The sequence below is a fragment of the Oncorhynchus masou genome, chromosome 18 (genome assembly GCF_036934945.1).
Source record: "Oncorhynchus masou masou isolate Uvic2021 chromosome 18, UVic_Omas_1.1, whole genome shotgun sequence".
In the NCBI taxonomy this organism is placed as follows: Eukaryota; Metazoa; Chordata; class Actinopteri; order Salmoniformes; family Salmonidae; genus Oncorhynchus; species Oncorhynchus masou.
Window position 1 is genome coordinate 42,335,294 of NC_088229.1, and position 18,877 is coordinate 42,354,170.

At 43.4% G+C, this 18,877-nt stretch overlaps 1 protein-coding gene across 1 annotated transcript in view; it reads left to right on the plus strand.

Annotated features, from left to right (window-relative positions):
• The first annotated feature begins 741 nt into the window (after positions 1–741).
• The window catches only part of LOC135504639 (cadherin-4-like), a 362,186-nt gene continuing 344,050 nt past the window's right edge, over positions 742–18,877 (plus strand). Inside the window, exons 1-2 of the mRNA XM_064923378.1 lie at positions 742–1,044; positions 6,194–6,305. Coding sequence (XP_064779450.1) covers positions 988–1,044; positions 6,194–6,305 — 169 coding nt within the window. The 5' untranslated portion in view covers positions 742–987. The remainder of the gene's footprint in view (positions 1,045–6,193; positions 6,306–18,877) is intronic.

Genomic DNA, 18,877 nt, shown 5'->3' on the forward strand with positions numbered 1-18,877 from the left:
CGTAGCAGCTAATTGCAGTATGTTGACATGATCAGTCCAATCAAAGCTACGGTAGATATGTGATTTAACGTCATTTTATCTGTGGCCAATTACCTTGAGTCTTCTTGGATGGGTACTTCTAATGTAAATATATGGCAGCACCCAAGGGGGTTTGAACTGCCGAGCTCTCCCTGTAGATTATGCGGTGACGTATTGGCTCAACTCGAGAATATTACCAAAGCCAATGCTCTGTATTGTTCGCTGGGTGCCCCTCCACCACAGAAAGCACGGAGCTAGGCTGAAGCACCTGCATTTTAGAGCTGCCTTACTCAAGAAAGCAAAAAAAAGGAGTCCGTGTTTGTGTGCAGCTTTATTAACTAAAACATGTTTTTACATTGTTTGCAAACTATGTGACACGTATTAATGCCAAAATAACATGCAAAACAGGTATGGCTCAATCCCCACCAGCCCTTAATGACAATTTGCCACTGAATGACACCCCCCCCCCCCCCCCCACACACACACACAAACCTGCAATATTACGCAAGTGGAGAATGGCCATGGTCGAATAGTAGCATCGGAAGAGTAAACAAAGTAGTTTACACAGCCATGCCTCACCCTTCATGGTAGTTACAGAACGAACTCTCAGCCACCATTACGGGTAATAGCCGAGGAATCAGCTAGTTCGCTTTAACCACCACTCACTCCACTGTGTGTCTTTAAGTGGGATTCTCCGGCGCCAGGCGATAGGAGGGGTTGGAGTGACGCTGGCTTCGCTGCCTTGCGCTTTGGTGCTGCTGAGCTGAGCAACGCTCTTCACCTGCAGATGAGAGAGCGAGGGAAGTCAGGACGGGCTTTCTACTTCTGAAGAGCTTACCACTGCAAGTGCAGAGCACCAGGTGGACGTACCAGCTATCACACGGCGCGGGGAAATTATACACTTACCAGAGAAGAAATACGAGTCGTGTCGCCTTTTCTTGCTCAAGCAGCCTCTGCTCGCTTGCAACGATGAAAACCGCTCTCGTTCTCTTGCTGACATCAGCCTTACAACAAGCCGCGTTTTGGGTGAGATTTCAACATTTTCAGTAACATTACGGAAGTGTTGCGCTCCTATGCTGCGGACAGTGTTGCGGAGTGCACAGCATCAGAGGCAGTAACAATGTTTTGGGGTTGATCCTGAACTTGTTGGTGTCGATTCTATTTCGATTTAAGGCTACTTTGTTCTCCAACACAAGTGATTTCTTCTCGAAGCGCAACGTGAGCCTTTATATTCTATCTTTATTCCCCATCGAGACTTACTTTTTAAAATGCGAATTGTCTTCCGTTTTCTCAACACAAATTAGCCTATAATGTATATTAATTAGTTCATAGCGTAGGCTAGAGGAAATTATTTTATTCGGCGCATTACCCCTCGGTCAGATTCTGACTGAAGTGATGCCGCGCACAGCTCTAGATGGAGTGCGAATATTGATGTATAGACTTACATAGGTTATTGCATCTCTTTTTAATTTCCTGGATATTTCAGATTTCCATATTTTACAAGGCTATCTTTACACAGGAAAAAATGCCACGCTGCAACGCAACTGTAGTACTCGGCAGAAGGATATTATAGTATGAACATGTTTTGTTTAATGCATTGCCTATCCCTAACTCGTTTGTTTTATGGACCCAACTCCAATGAAACATTTTACTTATGTCATGTCCATCTCCAAATGTATCCTAAAAGTATAAACGGGCCTAATGTTAAATGTCCTATACCGCAATCCAGTAAGAGGGAAACCAAGAGGGAAACCAGGGACCGTTATAGTGTGCCAACTCGCTTGGTGTTGCCAGCATAGTAGCGCTCAGTGGGATACTGGTTGTGTCTTCCCCGCATGCAGTCTGCCTGTGCCTTTCGGGATGATCGAGGGTTGCCTGGATTCCGCACTGTTGTAAACGGATAGATGCATGAGCCTTTTATATGGTACGCTTTAATTATCATTGTCATTACCACAGGAGTGACAGATGAGTGAACAGAGGCGTCACGCACTTAGAGGGCGCAGGGGCGCGTGCCCCCTCAGATTTGTCTTGAAACTCCAACCCCCCCCCCCCCCCAAATAAATCAGTTTTGTTTGTTTGTCTGTAATACTACTAGCCAAGACTAGCCAATAATACTCAAAAGCCACCCATGAACCCTCCATACCCCACACCAATCCCACAACAAGTATATAGTATCAGTTCTCTGCCTGTCAAGCAGTTTGGAGCTGTGGCTCAGAGTATTATTTCTTCATCCTTTTAATTTAATTGAACCTTTATTTAACTAGGTAAGTCAGTTAAGAACAAATTCTTATTTACAATGACGGCCTAGGAACAGTGGGTTAACTGTCTTGTTCAGGGGCAGAATGACAGATTTATACCTTGCCAGCTCATCCTATGTAATGTATTTCTAGCAAATTTGGTGATTTTTTTCCCTTGTTCAGAGAAATTAGTCATTGAAGTTCTTTGGTTTATGTCCTATCCTAGATCCTGATATTAAGAGATTCTGACCACTAGATGGTGCTCTTCCTGCTATTAAGTGAAACAAGTTTGAATAATCCATTTCCTCAATGTTAATGGGATATTTCACCCAAATTATAAAAGGACATTAAAATTAAATGTAATGTTATTGGTCACATACACATATTTAGCAGATGTTGTTGTGGGTAAAGTGAAATGCTTGTGTTCCTAGCTACAGCAGTGCAGTAGTATCTAAAAACGATTCACAACAACACACACAAATATAAAAGTAAAATAATGGAATTAAGAAATATTAGATTGAGCAATGTCAGAGTGGCATTGAGTAATATACTGTAGAATATAATACAGTATATACATATTAAATGAGTAAAGCAGTATGTAAACATTATTAAAGTGACTAGTGTTCCATTATTAAAGTGGCCAGTGATTCCAAGTCTATGTATATAGGGAAGCAGCCTCTAAGGTGCAGGGTAGACCGAGTAGTGATGGCTATTTAAGTCTGATGGCCTTAAGATAGAAGCTGTTTTTCAGTCTCTCTGTCCCAGCTTTGATGCACCTGTACTGACCTTGCCTTTTGGATGATAGCGCTGTGAACAGGCCGTGGCTCGGGTGGTTGATGTCCTTGATGATCTTTTTGGCCTTCCTGTGACATCGGGTGCTGTAGGTGTCCTGGAGGGCAGGTAGTTTGCCCCCGGTTATGCGTTCGGTTGACCGCACCACCCTTTGGAGCGCCCTGTGGTTGCGGGCGATGCATTTGCTGTACGAGATGGTGATACAGCCCCACAGGATGCTCTCAATTGTGCATCTCTAAAACTTTGTGGGGGTTTTAGGGGCCAAACCAAATGTATTCAGCCTCCTGAGGTTGAAGAGGCGCTGTTGCTCCTTCTTCACCACACTGTCTGTATGGGTGGACCACTTTGGATCGTCAGTGATGTGTACGCCGAGAAACCTTAAGATTTCCTTACCCTGTAAGCAGTCTATTGACAAGGTATGACAGAAACCAATACTTTGATTTTGTTGGCCACTGTTTCCAATACTAACTTTGTAGCATTTGTGGCACAAATCCAATGCAAGTCAATGGTACCTACAGTACCAGCCAAAAGTTTAGACAGTCCTACTCATTCCAGGGGTTTTCTTTATTTTTAGTATATTCTACATTGTAGAATAATAGTGAAAACATCTAAACTATGAAATGACATGTATGGAATCATGTAGTAACCAAAAAAGTGTTCAACAAATCTAAATATATTTGAGATTCTTCAAAGTAGCCACCCTTTTCCTTGATGATAGCTTTGCACACCCTTTTAATTCTCTCACCCATCTTCACGAAGTTGTCACCTGGAATGCATTTCAATTAACGGGTGTGCCTTGTTAAGTTAATTTATGGAATTTCTTTCCTTCTTGATGCGTTTGAGCCAATCAGTGGTGTTGTGACAAGGTAGGGGTGGTATAGAGAATATGGCCATCAAGCGCTATAATGAAACTGGCTCTCATGAGGACCGCCACCGGAAAGGAAGATCCAGATATCACTCTGCTGCAAAGGATAAGTTCATTAGAGTTAACAGCACCTCAGAGATTGCAGCCCAAATAAATGCTGAAACAGATTTAAAGTAACAGACACATCTCAACATCAACTGTTCAGAGGAGACTGTGAATCAGGCCTTCATGGTCGAATTACTGCAAAGAAACCACTACGAAAGGACACCAATAATAAGAGACTTGCTTGGGCCAAGAAACACGAGCAATGGGCATTAGACTGTTGGAAATCTGTCCTTTGGTCTGATGAGTCAGAATTTTAGATTTTTGGTTCCAACCGCCGTGTCTTTGTGAGATGCAGAGATCATCCTTTCACCTACTCTGCATATGTGGTTTCCTGCGTGAAACATGGAGGAGGAGGTGTGATGGTGTGGGGGGTGCTTTGCTGGTGACACTGTATGTGATTTATTTAGAATTCAAGGCACACTTAACCAGCATGGCTACCACAGCATTCTGCAGCGATACGCCATCCCATCTGGTTTGCGCTAAGTGGGACTATCATTTTTTTTTTAACAGGACAATGACCCAAAACACACCTCCAGGCTGTGTAAGGGCTATTTGACCAATAAGGAGAGTGATGGAGTGCTGCATCAGATGACCTGGCCTCCACAATCACCCGATCTCAACCCAATAGAGATGGTTTGGGATGAGTTGGACCGCAGAATGAAGGAAAATCTGCCAACAAGTGCTCAGCATATGTGGGAACTCCTTCAAGACTGTTTTTTGGTTACTACATAATTCCATATGTGTTATTTCATAGTTTTGATGTCTTCACTATTATTCTACAATGTAGAAAATAGTAAAAAGAAAAGAAAAACCCTAGGTGTGTCCATTTCCACGCTTCATTTTCAAATCACCTTAAAATATCAAACATTTTTTACTTATAGATTCTTTTGATATGAAGCACGAAAATGCTAATATAAGTACCATTGACTTGCATTGGATTTGTGCCACAAATGCTAAAAAGTTAGCATTTGAACCAGTAGCCAGGTAAACAAAACCAAAGCATGGGTTGCTGTCATATCTTGTCCATAGACTGCTTACAGGGTGAAAAGACATTGAAGGACCCTGAAGTGTAGCCTAAGTGTGCAGGCGTGCACACACACACACACACAACAACCAGAACAACAACAACTGTCCTGTGTGTGTCGTCTGTGTGGGTGTGGAGGCGCCATAATTTATCCCACACAATGATCCCTCATTAAATTCCCTGTGCCCTCTGGCAGGTTGAGTGTCAGGATACCCAGTTTAAAAAAAATTCTCAATTAAATCGGATCAGATAATGCAGGTTTCCCCTGTTTCCAGTCTCCTCTTCTGAATGGCAGCCTGTTCCATAGATCCATCCACTGTCCACTGCACTGAGGACCCTACCAAATCACATCTGCTAGTACCTGGTCTACAAGATCAATAAAAACTACTATCATGTATTGGGGAAAAAATGTATGTTGAATGAGTGTAAATGTGTAACAAGACACTCAACAATACATTCAATAAAACATACTTGCTGCACTGGCATTTGTCTAGAAAGTTGTTCATCAAAGCTGATACCTGATTTGGATTGAATAGGGCTCAGAGTCCCACTCTACAGACTCCTTGATGGCGGTGGAGGAGATCTGGAGCAGGGTGGATCAGCTCTACAGCCACCAAGGGTTTCTGTTTGTGGTGGCAGTGGGGTGTGTGTAGGGGCGTGCGTGTCGTCCACACATTCCAAATCCCTTGAATGCTTTCGCCAATATGAACCCTCTGTGTCCAATGTCTGCTGTATTTGTTCCACCTCTATTGCAACCCTTGAATGAACAATGGGGGCGACAACAATTCATTGTTGGGCGACAGGTAGCCTAGCGGTTAGAGCGTTGGGCCAGTAACCAAAAGGTTGCTGGACCAAATCCCCGAGCTGACAAGGCAAAAATCTGTCGTTCTGCCCCTGAGTAAGCCAGTTAACGTGGATGTCGATTCAGAGGGGTTGGGTTAAATGCAGAAGAGGCATTGTCTAGGTGTCAGTGCCAGGGTGATGATAGAACACATTCACATGCCAGTGGTTTGATGGGAGCAATGGTCATCTCTCTCTGTTGTATAGATGCTGCCGAGACATAAACAGTTTCATTCAGCTTTCAGGGCCACAGAGAAGCAGCCAAATCAATGTTTATAGATGTCTCACAATGTGTTCTCTTTCCTTTCACAGGGGACTAATGGAGACCTTGTGTCCAAAGCCCCCTGCAGACCCGGCTTCTCGCAAAGTTCCTACTCTGTGCTCATTTCAAGGGATGTACTGCAAAGCCAGAGCATAATTAAAGGTAAGGTGTGTTTCACTGTGTCTTTCACTGGGCAGAGTGGAAGGCCAGCATTGGAGCTGCTCCACTCTTTAAAGGTTCAATGCAGTCAAACACGTTTTTTCCCCTTGTGTTTTATATATATTTCCACACTATATGTGGTTGGAATAATAATCAAGGACCTCAGCCACCTGAGCCACGGCCTGTTCTTCCCGCTTCAATCACTCAGACTTGGGCAGTGTAGGAGCATCACGGCAAAAACTGACAGATGGCCAATAGCTTCTACCCCCAGCCCATCCCCAGCCCATCATGCTGATGAATAGCCACCACTAGGCAGCTATCTACTCCCTCTGTCCCCCATCCTGCCCCCCAGACTTCCTAATTGTGAAAATGAATAAGCCCTTTAAGTGTAAGAGCTATTTGAAAAGTCTGCCTGAGATTTCAGCCTTTTTTGGTGGGATGGACTTTTGACCTGCCTGGTGACATCACCATGTGGAAAATTAGTTAATAGACCAATAAGAAGGATACCAATGGACTTTTGACCTGCCTGGTGACATCACCATGTGGAAAATTAGTTAATAGACCAATAAGAAGTCTAGTTTTCAGTTGTCCCCTCCCCACTCAGCCCACTCCCAGACAGTCTTTGCAAAATTCTTGCTTGAGAAATTACTCTTTGCTAAGAAGCTATTTTTTTTTTTGTTGACCATTTTAATTTAAAACAATCACAGTAAGGTACTTAATTGTTACCCAGAAATCATTTGATATTGAGATTAACAATCTGTATAATGGTGTTGGTTTATTTCATGTGGAGCCTCGTGAGGTCAACTCACTTTCCGAGGCAGAGCATGCCTCCCTCCATTAAGGTTTCCAGTGTGTGTGTGTGTGTGTGTTTGCAGATGTGCAGTGATTTGAAGCGCTTTCTATATGAGGTTGATTAAATTGTTACAAGCATTATTACAGAATTTGATAAAATACATTTACACACACACACATAAACAGGATCTGTTAAAGAGGGCTGTAGTGTCTGTGCTTTGCGGAGATGTTATTTTCTGGAGCTGCAGGGTTAGTGCATGCCAGTGTTCCATTCTATCACGACTGTTGCAATGCTGGCCTCAAGACTGCTTTAGGAAATGAAGAAAAAAACCATCCCTCTATTCTTGTTTCTCTCTGATGGGCTGTCAATGAATTGAAACGCATGTCACTCTTTGTGAGGACATTCATTGCAGGTGATCAGGGTGGTGATGCACATAATCATCATCCTCATCACCCTTATTGTCATCGTCCATCCTCCCTCCCTCACCACCACCATCTCTTCCACACTGCATAGTCTCAGCCTTTTGTTTGTCTTGACCTTTAGCCATTGTTGCAATCACTCTGTGAACCAACTTAGTTTTGAACAGCCAATAGTGCAGGAAATCCAATCGTCATCCTGTGTTTAATCTCGCGGCGCTCCTGCCAATGTAGGCTAATTAGAATCCTCTATTGATCCCAGTGGTTATCCCTCATAGCACCGCTAAGCTGCATTGTTGTGCCGGGGCACAATAGCTCTTTTGTGGGTCTTAGACAGCTGCGCTGTATCCCTCTGTCTATTACTCTTAGAGGCCTGTTCGAGTCACAGCTGGATCCAACAATACTAGTGTTTTTGTGTATTATAGTTCAAATTCAAGGTAGTTGGAAAGTTTTCTGGCAGAGGAATAACGCTCAATTGTCTTTACAACAAATGTTACGTGAGTGTGTCAATGTCTGTCATGTGTTTGTGTGTAGCTGGCGATCACCGCGGAAGTGGGGTAGATAATGGTGATTGGGGGGGGGATTGATATAGTTACATATCACAATATTATTTTGGACACATTATATTGATACTTTGACTTTTTCATCCTACACCTTGTTCTCCATCTTCTTTTTTAATAGTGAGCCAACATGTTTAACACTTTTATTTCCATGACTGATCAAAACTCTTTCTCATGGCTTCCTCTTGTGTCTCTGCAGTAGACATATGGTGAGCAATTATGTTTGGAACATTAAATTCCAACTAAATTGTAGTATCGAATCTCAATACATTTAGAATGAGTGTCGTATCGTGAGGTCCCTGGCTATTCCCAGCCACAGATAAGGGGTCTCTGACCTAGTCCAGTACTGGCTACATTAATGCCTGGCTGAGAGAGAGGGAGAAGAGTTGCTTGTCATGAACATGTTCAGTATGAAGTAGTGAAGTCATCAGGCCAGCAGGGGGTGTCAACACAATCACAAACAATTACCCGAGCCAACCATCACTGGTACATACAGACCATCAATGCCAGTTTCCACTAGTTAATAAGTCTTACACATTTCTAAGCTCACATCTGCAAAAGGCAATGAGAAAGAGATGAAATGCCAGAAGAATGTGTATGCTAAAAAGATCAGCCACTTCTGAATTCCGTCTCCGTTTTCCCTTGTTTGACAGAGATGTTTAAAATTGGCAGTTAAAATAACCCCAGACTCATTTCCCCCCCACTGAAACAGACATCTAATCCATATAAACCCTGGAATCCATTATAGGAGAGGGTAGAGGCAGTTATGGTTGTACTTATCTGATATTTATGGCTTGTCCATTCCTCAGTGTTATTTTAAAAGACCCTGTGGAAGTCACATCGCCGCCTTCTCCAGGTAACATCTAGTGGAGACTGGAGACACAGCTGCACTATCGCCTTCATCTGTGTGTCTGAGCACACAGCTGCAGTGAACACACACATATGTGCATGCATGCACGCACATAGTGTGATTTACAGGGCGGTTGATTTATCGTTGGTAAGGGTGTCACAGAGGGGAGGCAGGAAGCTCCTCTGGAAAGACTTTAATAATAACATTATTTAACCCAGAACCGTCAGGCAAGGCAAGGAGTAATGACACACACACGGAGACGTCAGCCGGGGGCAGGAGTAATGGGAGAGACAGAACTAGGGCCTGGGATGTGATGCGGGGTGTCTGAGCCGGGAGACGCTGAGGGGGAACTAAGTTTCTGCAAGGGTCCGTTTTGGGGGGCCGCACCCGCCCCACGTCGGCCACATCAATTCCAAACCTACCCGATACCAGAAATCAGGACAGATTTTTCTCCGCAACCTGAGCTAACCCATACTTTTTCGAGAGCCGATATTTTACCCTCCATATAACATATGCATTTAATTATTTTTTATGAATCCAGTATTAGGCCTTATTATAGTGATTTGTATTAGACCATTATTTATATTCCCCTAATTTGCATTAATTAAATTGGTTGCATGTCTATTCAACATTTGGATAAAAGGAAACCATGCCATGATCACAATGCTCTGCGTCACTCAAATCGCTTTGAGGAAAAAGAGAATTCTAATTTGCCTTCTTAATGAAAGCCTATAGCCGACATAACAAAAAATACATTCAATATTGTTTAGATTATAAAATAGTTTAAGCCTAATTAAACCTTAAATAAACCATTCCCAGAATCAAATACAGGTTGCTAAAATACACGTACATTTAATTAGTATACTACTCAAACTTGTACCAGCCGCACCGGTTTACACTTTATATGGCCTGCGTATGGTCTATTGAACTAAAGCCTGAATTAATGTAATAATGAACTGATATTTAACTGAATTATCCAAAACAAATAGGCCTATCTGCTTGCACTCTGTGCAGGCTGTGTATTCATCTATCGCGTTGTTGTATTTCCAAACTGGGGATTTCACTTGCGCACCACCTGTTTCCACCATGTTGTTGTAGCCTATATTCCCCTTATCGTAACCTTTTCTTTTTATTTCTCCGGTTAGGATACGGGAACATAAACTTTGCGTGTGGACAAATGAACGTTTTAGCACCATACAAACAAGGGGCAGTTCTCGGCTCCACACACTCTCAATGCGTGCGTGGCTGGTAGGCTGTGGCTTCCCCACTCACGGAATGGAATTTGCAACACAGCAAGCTCCAGGTTTTTTTTAAAAAGCCTATTATCTTGATTTTAAAATGTTTACGATCTGCAATGTAATTGTTCTGAACCGCGAACTGACCCTCTTAAAAAAAAACAAAAAACAACAACAACATGTTTACATTCCACCCGCCAGCGGATGTTTTTGCGGTTCACCTGCATGGAACCTTGGGTATACGAACCGATGCATGACTCATGGGCAAGGGGTCCGCGATGTTTTGTATTCCGTTTTTTATTTTTGTGATTTTTGAGTCTGTGAAAAATCTTAATTTTATGAAAATCAAGCGCTAGCTACAATATAATCGTGGATGCCATTTTTATGCCCCTGCGTCCAGTATCAAGGTAGTTTCCACGAGGCAATGTTAACTAGCGTTAGCCAATGACTGGGAGTCTATAGGAACTGTCAGCATGCCAGCTGTTCCTGTTCTTTTGATTCTACGGAAGTTGATAAATGGCTACATTGCCAAAATGAATGGTAATTTTCGGGATGGAAATAGTTTCATTGTCAACTTTAATGACCAAAATCTCATATAAGCATTTAGAAAATATATATATATTTTTAAATAATACCATCTTTGGGAACTAACAATCAAATAAAAGCTAGACAGTCAGGGCATGGTCAAAATATATATTATTATTTTAAAACTTCTACCTGCCTTTATGATTCACCTGATGATAAGACAAGACATACATTTTTTGCTAACATATGATGTGGGTCCCTGGGTTGCCAGTTTGCCTGGGTGTGTGTCCCTGGGCAAGAAAAGTTTGAAAATCCCTGCTCTAGGGGGAACAAAACAGTCGAGGGGATGGGGAGAGGGACAGAGATGGGATCACAGTGATTTATCGTAATGGGCATAAGGAAGATGAGACGATTGTTAGATACATGGTGCAGAGGAAGGGTGCAGAGGACTTGGTGCTAGGTTGAGAGAGAACCATGGATACTGTCCATATTTTGACTACTGTAGGTTAGAGACTACTTCAAGCTAGGTTGAGCAGTCAGTGTAATGTTGGGGCGCAGAGGAGATGAGATCAGAGGGGTACACGGTTAGGGGGTCCTCACCCCTCGTTGAGAGGGATTGTCAGGAGTTCTGTTGAGAGGGTCCAGATCCCCTGCTGTCCAGATCCCCTGCTGTCCAGATCCCCTGCTGTCTTTATCACAGACACAGGAGACCATTAGTCAGAACACCTCCACATCTGGTTTACATCAGCGGGGGTTACAACACTGTCTGATTTACAAACGCCTGTTCCCTTAGACCAACACAGAGATTTCATCACCTAGTATCCCCCAACCTCATATACAATCTGGATCAGTCATAGCCTTATTGGGTCAAATGGCTTATTTTCTAATTACAGTAGGTTTGATATTTCATGCTAACCAAATCTCCTAGTGTTTTGTATCCAAGCCTCTTCTCCAGCCACAGTGCGGTGTGCTATATTGGGTTGAGGCCAGATTGAGCCAGACAAACAGAGCTAGGTGGTGTAACCTCATCCTATATGTCCCTGTGCTGATTCTATTACTGGTAATGAGAGCCATGCCGTGTGGTTTCAGCCCAATGGGCCTGACAAGGCTGACCTTGAGCTTTGTTCAGTTTGGTGGTGGTGTTGGGCATCGCTTAGTTATACATGTGTGTGTGTGTGTGTGTGTGTGTGTGTGTGTGTGTGTGAGCACTTCACAATTCTGGCCTCCAAATGCCCTCCATTCATTTTTCATAACAATCTCAATGTAATACACACTCTCACTGAATTTGCCAGTTGTGTGAATCATGTCCTGTAGCCCATCACCTAGAGAGTAAAAGCCAAACAAATGTGTTGGAGAACATGACCCTGTTCTTCCTTGGCCAGACACAGCCTCCATGTCTGTACAGACACATTCATTTATCCTCCTGTCTCCCTCAGGGGGAAGGGGCCATGAGGGGGCCCAAGTCAGGGGAGATGTCCTGGGATTGAGGCTAGGAGCAGCCTGCCTCCCTGGGAGAGAACTGTAGCCAGAGCAGAGAACATGCTGTATAGCAACCAGGGACATAAATGTTCATTTGCGGGTCGTTCCACCAATTCGGTGCCTTTTGAGAAGTATAACTTGGTAAAAAAAAAAAAAAATTGATTTCACCTAATTTTTTAAAAGCATTCTGTCATCAAGAGTACAAGTTTAACTTCATAATTACTACATTAAGTGCCAAATAAATGAACACGGCTGACAGGGTTGGCGTTTTCATCTTAAATCAGCCATAAATAGTGCAACAGGTAGTGGCAATTTAATGCAAGCTTCACCCCAAACATTACATTGCTAAAACATCTTTTAGCCTGTCTTATCTATGGGTAACGTGGTTGAAGTGTTATGCTCGACCCGCTCAGTTTTCCACCAAAAACCACCAGAAAATGCCCCAAAAGAGTGGAAATAGCTATGATTTGACTATTAGATGTTCAATGTTTGTTTTGAATAAAAATAATCATAATTGTTTCACTATATTAAAACGAGAGTTCACTTCACGGAACAGGGTTGTCCTTTAAATGAGAGACGGACGTAAATGAATCACTAATCACATTAAATAAATCGTTATCTTCAGAAATGACTGTCAAAGCAACAAAATAACTAGGGCTTTACAATGGTGAAACTTGGATGCATTTTTGAATTACAGAAGTGAGTTGAAATCTTCTTAGATGTGATACAGGGTTAGGGTTGCGAAGGGAGGGTATATTACCAGTAAACTACCAGAATTTTTTTATCTTTCAATGAGCAGAGCATGTGCAGACTAGCCGGCTGGTGTGTTTATGGACATATTCAATCAATCCCTATCCCAGTCTGTTGTCCCCACATGCTTCAAGATGGCCACCATTGTTCCTGTTCCTAAGAAAGCTAAGGTAACTGAACTAAATCGCCCCGTTGCACTCACTTCTGTCATCATAAAGTGCTTTATTCACCTCCACCCTACCTGACACACTAGACCCACTCCAATTTGCTTACCGCCCCAATAGGTCCACAGACGATGCAATCGCCTGCACACTGCCCTATCCCATCTGGACAAGAGGAACACCTATGTAAGAATGTTGTTCATTGACTACAGCTCAGTATTTAATACCATAGTACCCTCCAAACTCGTCATTAAGCTCGAGACCCTGGGCCTCGACCCCACCCTGTGCAACTGGGTCCTGGACTTTCTGACGGGCCGCCCCCAGGTGATGAAGGTAGGACACAACATCTCCACCCCGCTGATCCTCAACACTGGGGCCCCACAAGAGTGTGTTCTTAGCCCTCTCCTGTACTCCCTGTTCACCCATGATTGCGTGGCCATGAACGCTTCAAACTCAATCATCAAGTTTGTCGTAGACGCGAGTGGTAGGCTTGATTGCCAACAACGACGAGACAGCCTACATGGAGGAGGTGAGGGCCCTCGGGGTGTGGTGTCAGGAAAATAACCTCTCACTCAACGTCAACTAAAGAAGGGAGATGATCGAGGACTTCAGGAAACAGCAGAGGGAGTACCCCCCCCCCCCCCCCATCCATATTGACGGGACAGTAGTGGAAAGTTTTAAGTTCCTCGGCGTGCACATCACGGACAAACTGAAATGGTCCGCCGACACAGACAGCGTGGCAAAGAAGGCGCAACGGCGCCTCTTCAACTTCAGGAGGCTGAAGAAATTTGACATGTCACCTAAAACACTCTCAAACCTTTACAGAGGCACAATTGAGAGCATCCTGTTGGGCTGTATCACCTCCTGGTACGGCAACTGCACCGTCCTCAACCGCAAGGTTCTCCAGAGGGTAGTGAGGTCTGCACAACGCATCACCGGGGGCAAACTATCTGCCCTCCAGGACACCTACAGCACCCGATGTCACAGGAAGGCCAAAAAGATCATCAAGGACAACAACCACTTGAGCCACGGCCTGTTCGCCCCGCTATCACGCAGAAGGCAAGGTCAGTACAGGTACATCAAACCTGGGAAGGAGAGACTGAAAAACAGCTTCTATCTAAAGGCCATCAGACTGTTAAACAGCCATCGCTAACATAGAGAGGCTGCTGTCAACATACAGACTCAAATCTCTGGCCACTTTAATAAATTGACTTAATAAAGATATCAATTGTCACTTTAAATAACACCACTTTAATCACGTTTACATATCCTACATCACTCATCTCAATTGTATATACTGCTCTCTACCATCTGCTGCGTCTCGCCTAAGCTGCACGGCCATCACTCATCCATATGTGTATATGTACATATTCTTATTCATCCCTTTACATTTGTGTGTATCAGGTAGTTGTTGTGAATTTGTCAGATTACTTGTTAGATGTTACCGCATTGTCGGATCTAGAAGCACAAGCATTTCGCTATTCTCGCATGAACATCTGCTAAGCATGTGTATGGAACCAATCCAATTTGATTTGATGTAATCTATCACAAGACATTTAGTGGCTTTTTTGGGTATGTCATCTTCTCTGGCCCTTTGTGTGGCCTTATCAAATGTAAAATACTGTATATTAAATAAGATTATTTAAAAAATAATAATAATAATTTGAATGGCAAAGCTGTAAAACATCCTAAATATAAACCATCAACTTAGTGAATACCATTGGTGTTTAACATGAAGGTTTCAGCATGAAATATATTTTATTTATTTTACTATGTAATTATATATTTGTTGTCAATGTTTTGGCATTAAACTAGTGGCAGTTGGGAAACAATATATAGTTGCAGAGTTCATTGAAAATAATGGCAATGTTGATTAGATGCCTTTTTTCATACATTTTCTCTATTTATATCTATATCTCTATTTACTAGAAACTCATGAACAATATGGACACAGATATACAAAGTGTATACTATATATTAATACAGTTGTTGATGATTATTAAAGTATAAATTATAAAAAAGGTCGATAGATTGCCATAGATTTTCTGTTAACTACACAAACGTTGGTAAATTCACGGTCGCTTTGCAACCCTATACAGGGTTGATGGAGGGGCATGTCAACATGCTGAATTTTGGCTCTTGAGCAAGCTGTTATTCATTATAAAAAAACATCTATTGAGTTCTCCATGTGGTCTATATTAAAGGGCACTTGATTTATTAGGACTTGAGCAAGCTATTCATTTAAAAAAATAATAATCTTGAATTCTCTCGGAGGTCTATATTAAAGGCCACTTAATTTAATCAGGGGAGTTATTTCAGCTAATGGAAAAGTGACAGGGGGGGACTCTCCCTCCTGCAATGATTCTTTAAATTATATATTCTAAGTTAATTTACTGCATTTCTACAGAACTTAAAACCTCTAAAATGCAATTTGGACAACAGCAAAAACAAGCAAAATTGACTCCAGCCAATATCACCTTGTCGCTGTAGTGTTCGTTCACCTCGGTCGAATAGGGGATTTAACATGTTACAAACACAGGCCATACTGTAATTATCTACCTGCTATGCACTAATTCAACACCGGGATTAAAACTCTAGTTTCATGTCGGGTCAAACAGCAGTTACTACAACCATTTTTACCTCTGATGTTCCATGCTGCCTGCATCGATGCGCTCTCTACAGAGAGAAAGAGGCAAAGCGAGAGGTGCCGCCAAAATCTGTCAAAATCCAATGTGTTTCTATGGGATTGTTTTGGACCTAAACTTGTCACCTGCCTTCCCGCCTTTGGGGCAATGACTCTCATTTTTAGGGGGCAGACATAAGCATCTCGCCCGCCGTACCCAATTGACGCCCTTTCATTTAATATAACAGGATAAAAAATGTATATAATTAATGATTGGGTGCACAATTTCTACAATTTCAAACACAAAAGGCAGTGTTTGTTTGTTTGGAACAACCCACGCATACACACTTACACACTGTTTCGCTCGCACAGACTGGAATATGTTACGGGGCCATATCAGTCAACTGGCTTCCTTAATAAGTGCATTGACGTCATAGTCCCCACAGTGACACACACAGTGACCGTACGTACATGGATGTTGCCTGTAATCCATGGCTTCTGGTTGGAATATGTACGTACGGTCACTGAGCGAAAGGCTAGAGCTGCCGCTTTCAAGAACACTAACCTGGATGCTTATAAGAAATCCCGCTATGCCCTCCGATGAACTATCAAAGAGGCAAAGCGTCAATACAGGAATAAGATAGAATCCTATTACACCTGCTCCGACGCTTGTCGAATGTGACAGGGCTTGCAAACTATCACTGATTACAAAGGGAAACCCAGCCGCTGAGCCTACCAGACGAGTTAAATGCCTTCTACGTTCGCTTCGAGGCAAGTAACACTGAACGATCCATGAGAACACCATCTGTTCTGGACAACTGTGTGATTTCTGTAGCCGATGTGGGTAAGAATTTTAAACAGGTTACCATTCACAAGGCCGCAGGGCTAGGCAGATTGCCAGGATGCGTACTCCGAGTATGCGCACACCAGATGTCAAGTGTCTTCACTGACATTTTTAACATGGCCCCTTTCCGATTCCCATACCGCCCCAACAGATCCACAGATGACACAATCTCTATTGCACTGCACCTTTCCCACTTGGATTAAAGGAACACCTAAGTGAAAATGCAGTTCATCGACTACAGCTCGGCGTTCAACAACATAGTGCCCTCCAAGTTCATCACTAAGCTAAGGGCCCTGGGACTGAACACCTCCCTCTGCAACTGGATCCTGGACTTCCTGAAAGGACATCCCCAGGTGGTGAGGGTAGGCAACAATACATACACCAAGCTAACCCTCAACACGGGCCACTCGGGTGCATTCTTAGTCCCCTCCGGTACTCGCTGTTCACCCACAACTGCGTGGCTGGGCACTAATCCAATATCATCATTAAGTTTGCCGACAACACGTCGGTGGTTGGCCTGATCACCGATTAAAAATTAGACTGCGTATAGGGAGGAGGTCAGAGACCTGACAGTGTGGAGCCGGACAACAACCTCTCTCTCAACGTCAGCAAGACAAAAGATCTGATCGTGGACTACAGGAAACGAAGGCCCGAGCACTGCCCCATTCACATCGATGGGGCTGCAGTGGAGCGGGTCGAGGGCATCAAGGCCCTCGGTGTCCACATCACTAAGGATCTATCATGGTCCAAACACACAACACAGTTGGGAAGAGTGCACGACAAATCCTCTTCCCACGCAGGAGGCTGAAAACATTTGTCATTGGGTCCTCCGATCCTCGATGGTGCAGCTGTAGAACCTTGAGAGCATCTTGACTGGCTGCATCAACACTTGGTACGGCAACTGCTTGTCATCCGACCGCAAGGCTACAGAGGGTAGTGCGTACGGCCCAATACATCACTGGGACCGAGCTCCTTGCCTTCCAGGAGCTCTATACCAGGCGGTGTGAGAGGAAGGCCCTAAAAACTGCCAAAGACTCCAGCCAAGTCATAGACTTCTCTCTCTCTACTACCGCACAGCAAGCAGTAGCGATGCACCAAGTCTGGAACCAACAGGACCGACCCTGAACAACTTCTACCCCCAAGCCGTAAGACTGTTAAATAGTTAAATCACATAAACCTCTGCTACTGTTTACTAGTCACTTTATTCCTAGTTATATGTACATATCTACCTCAATGACCTCGTATCCCTGCACATCAACACGGGTGCCCTTTGTATATATCCAAGTTATCAATACTCATTGTGTATTACTTTTATTACTTGTTTTTTATGTTTCTATGATTTTATTTTATTTCTCTGCATTGTTTGGAAGGGCCTGTAAGTAAGCATTTCACCATTAGTCCACACCTGTTGTTTACAAAGCACGTGACATAAAATTAAATGATTGTTTCACACACATTTGCGCTCACCATGCACATACACTTAACAGAAACACACACACATGCACGTGTGTAGGCAGCCAGGCAAACGTGCATGCCCACACACATGCAATCACAACTTGCCGGTTCATGCTACAGTGAATCAGTGACTCCCTGATACTCCATTACTAAGGCTGCATTGTGTGTGTGTGTGTGTGTATGTCAACAGCGAGACTGATCTCATTTAGGTTTTGGTTTAGTGTGTGTTTCTACTTTCCCTCCCTCATTCACCTTCCTTCACAGCTCTTAACCCCATCTGCTCTCTCATACCCGTGGAATATTCCGGTGCCCCGCTGCTCTCCACAGGGTTAAATCAACCACTCTCATTCCCAGGCTGGGGGACCCGGCAGTGAGGACGTTATAACATTCCCAACGAAACAAATGGATTTGAGCTGCAGTTTCTCCAGGATAATGGCTCCGCAATTCCCTGTCAGGTTGCATTTGGAAAGCCCTCAGTGGCCAGGTCTTTTTTTGTCTTGGTGGGGTCCATAGGTCTTGCTGGTACCATCACGAGCCTAAAGGTGATCACATGTGAACCGGCCGTAAGCCTAGTGTGTTGAGTACGGTTAACAGTTTACATTTAACCATGGGTATTCATATTAGTTTCGAAACCAGTTTCCCAGAATGTCCTCTTTTACAACCAATTCTTGATTCACAGACCATACCCAAAGTGGATAGAGTGTACCACTCCATTCATAACAGTGCGAGCAGAGGGGAGAATCCAAGCCGTACAAACGCAGGCCAATGTTGTCCCCTAAATAATTGATCTCTGTAGTCACCTGGCTTTACTCCACACATCAAAAATACATTTAGGACAAAAGCAACTTTTGCTAGTGCTACACTCAAACACCTTTGTTTGGTGA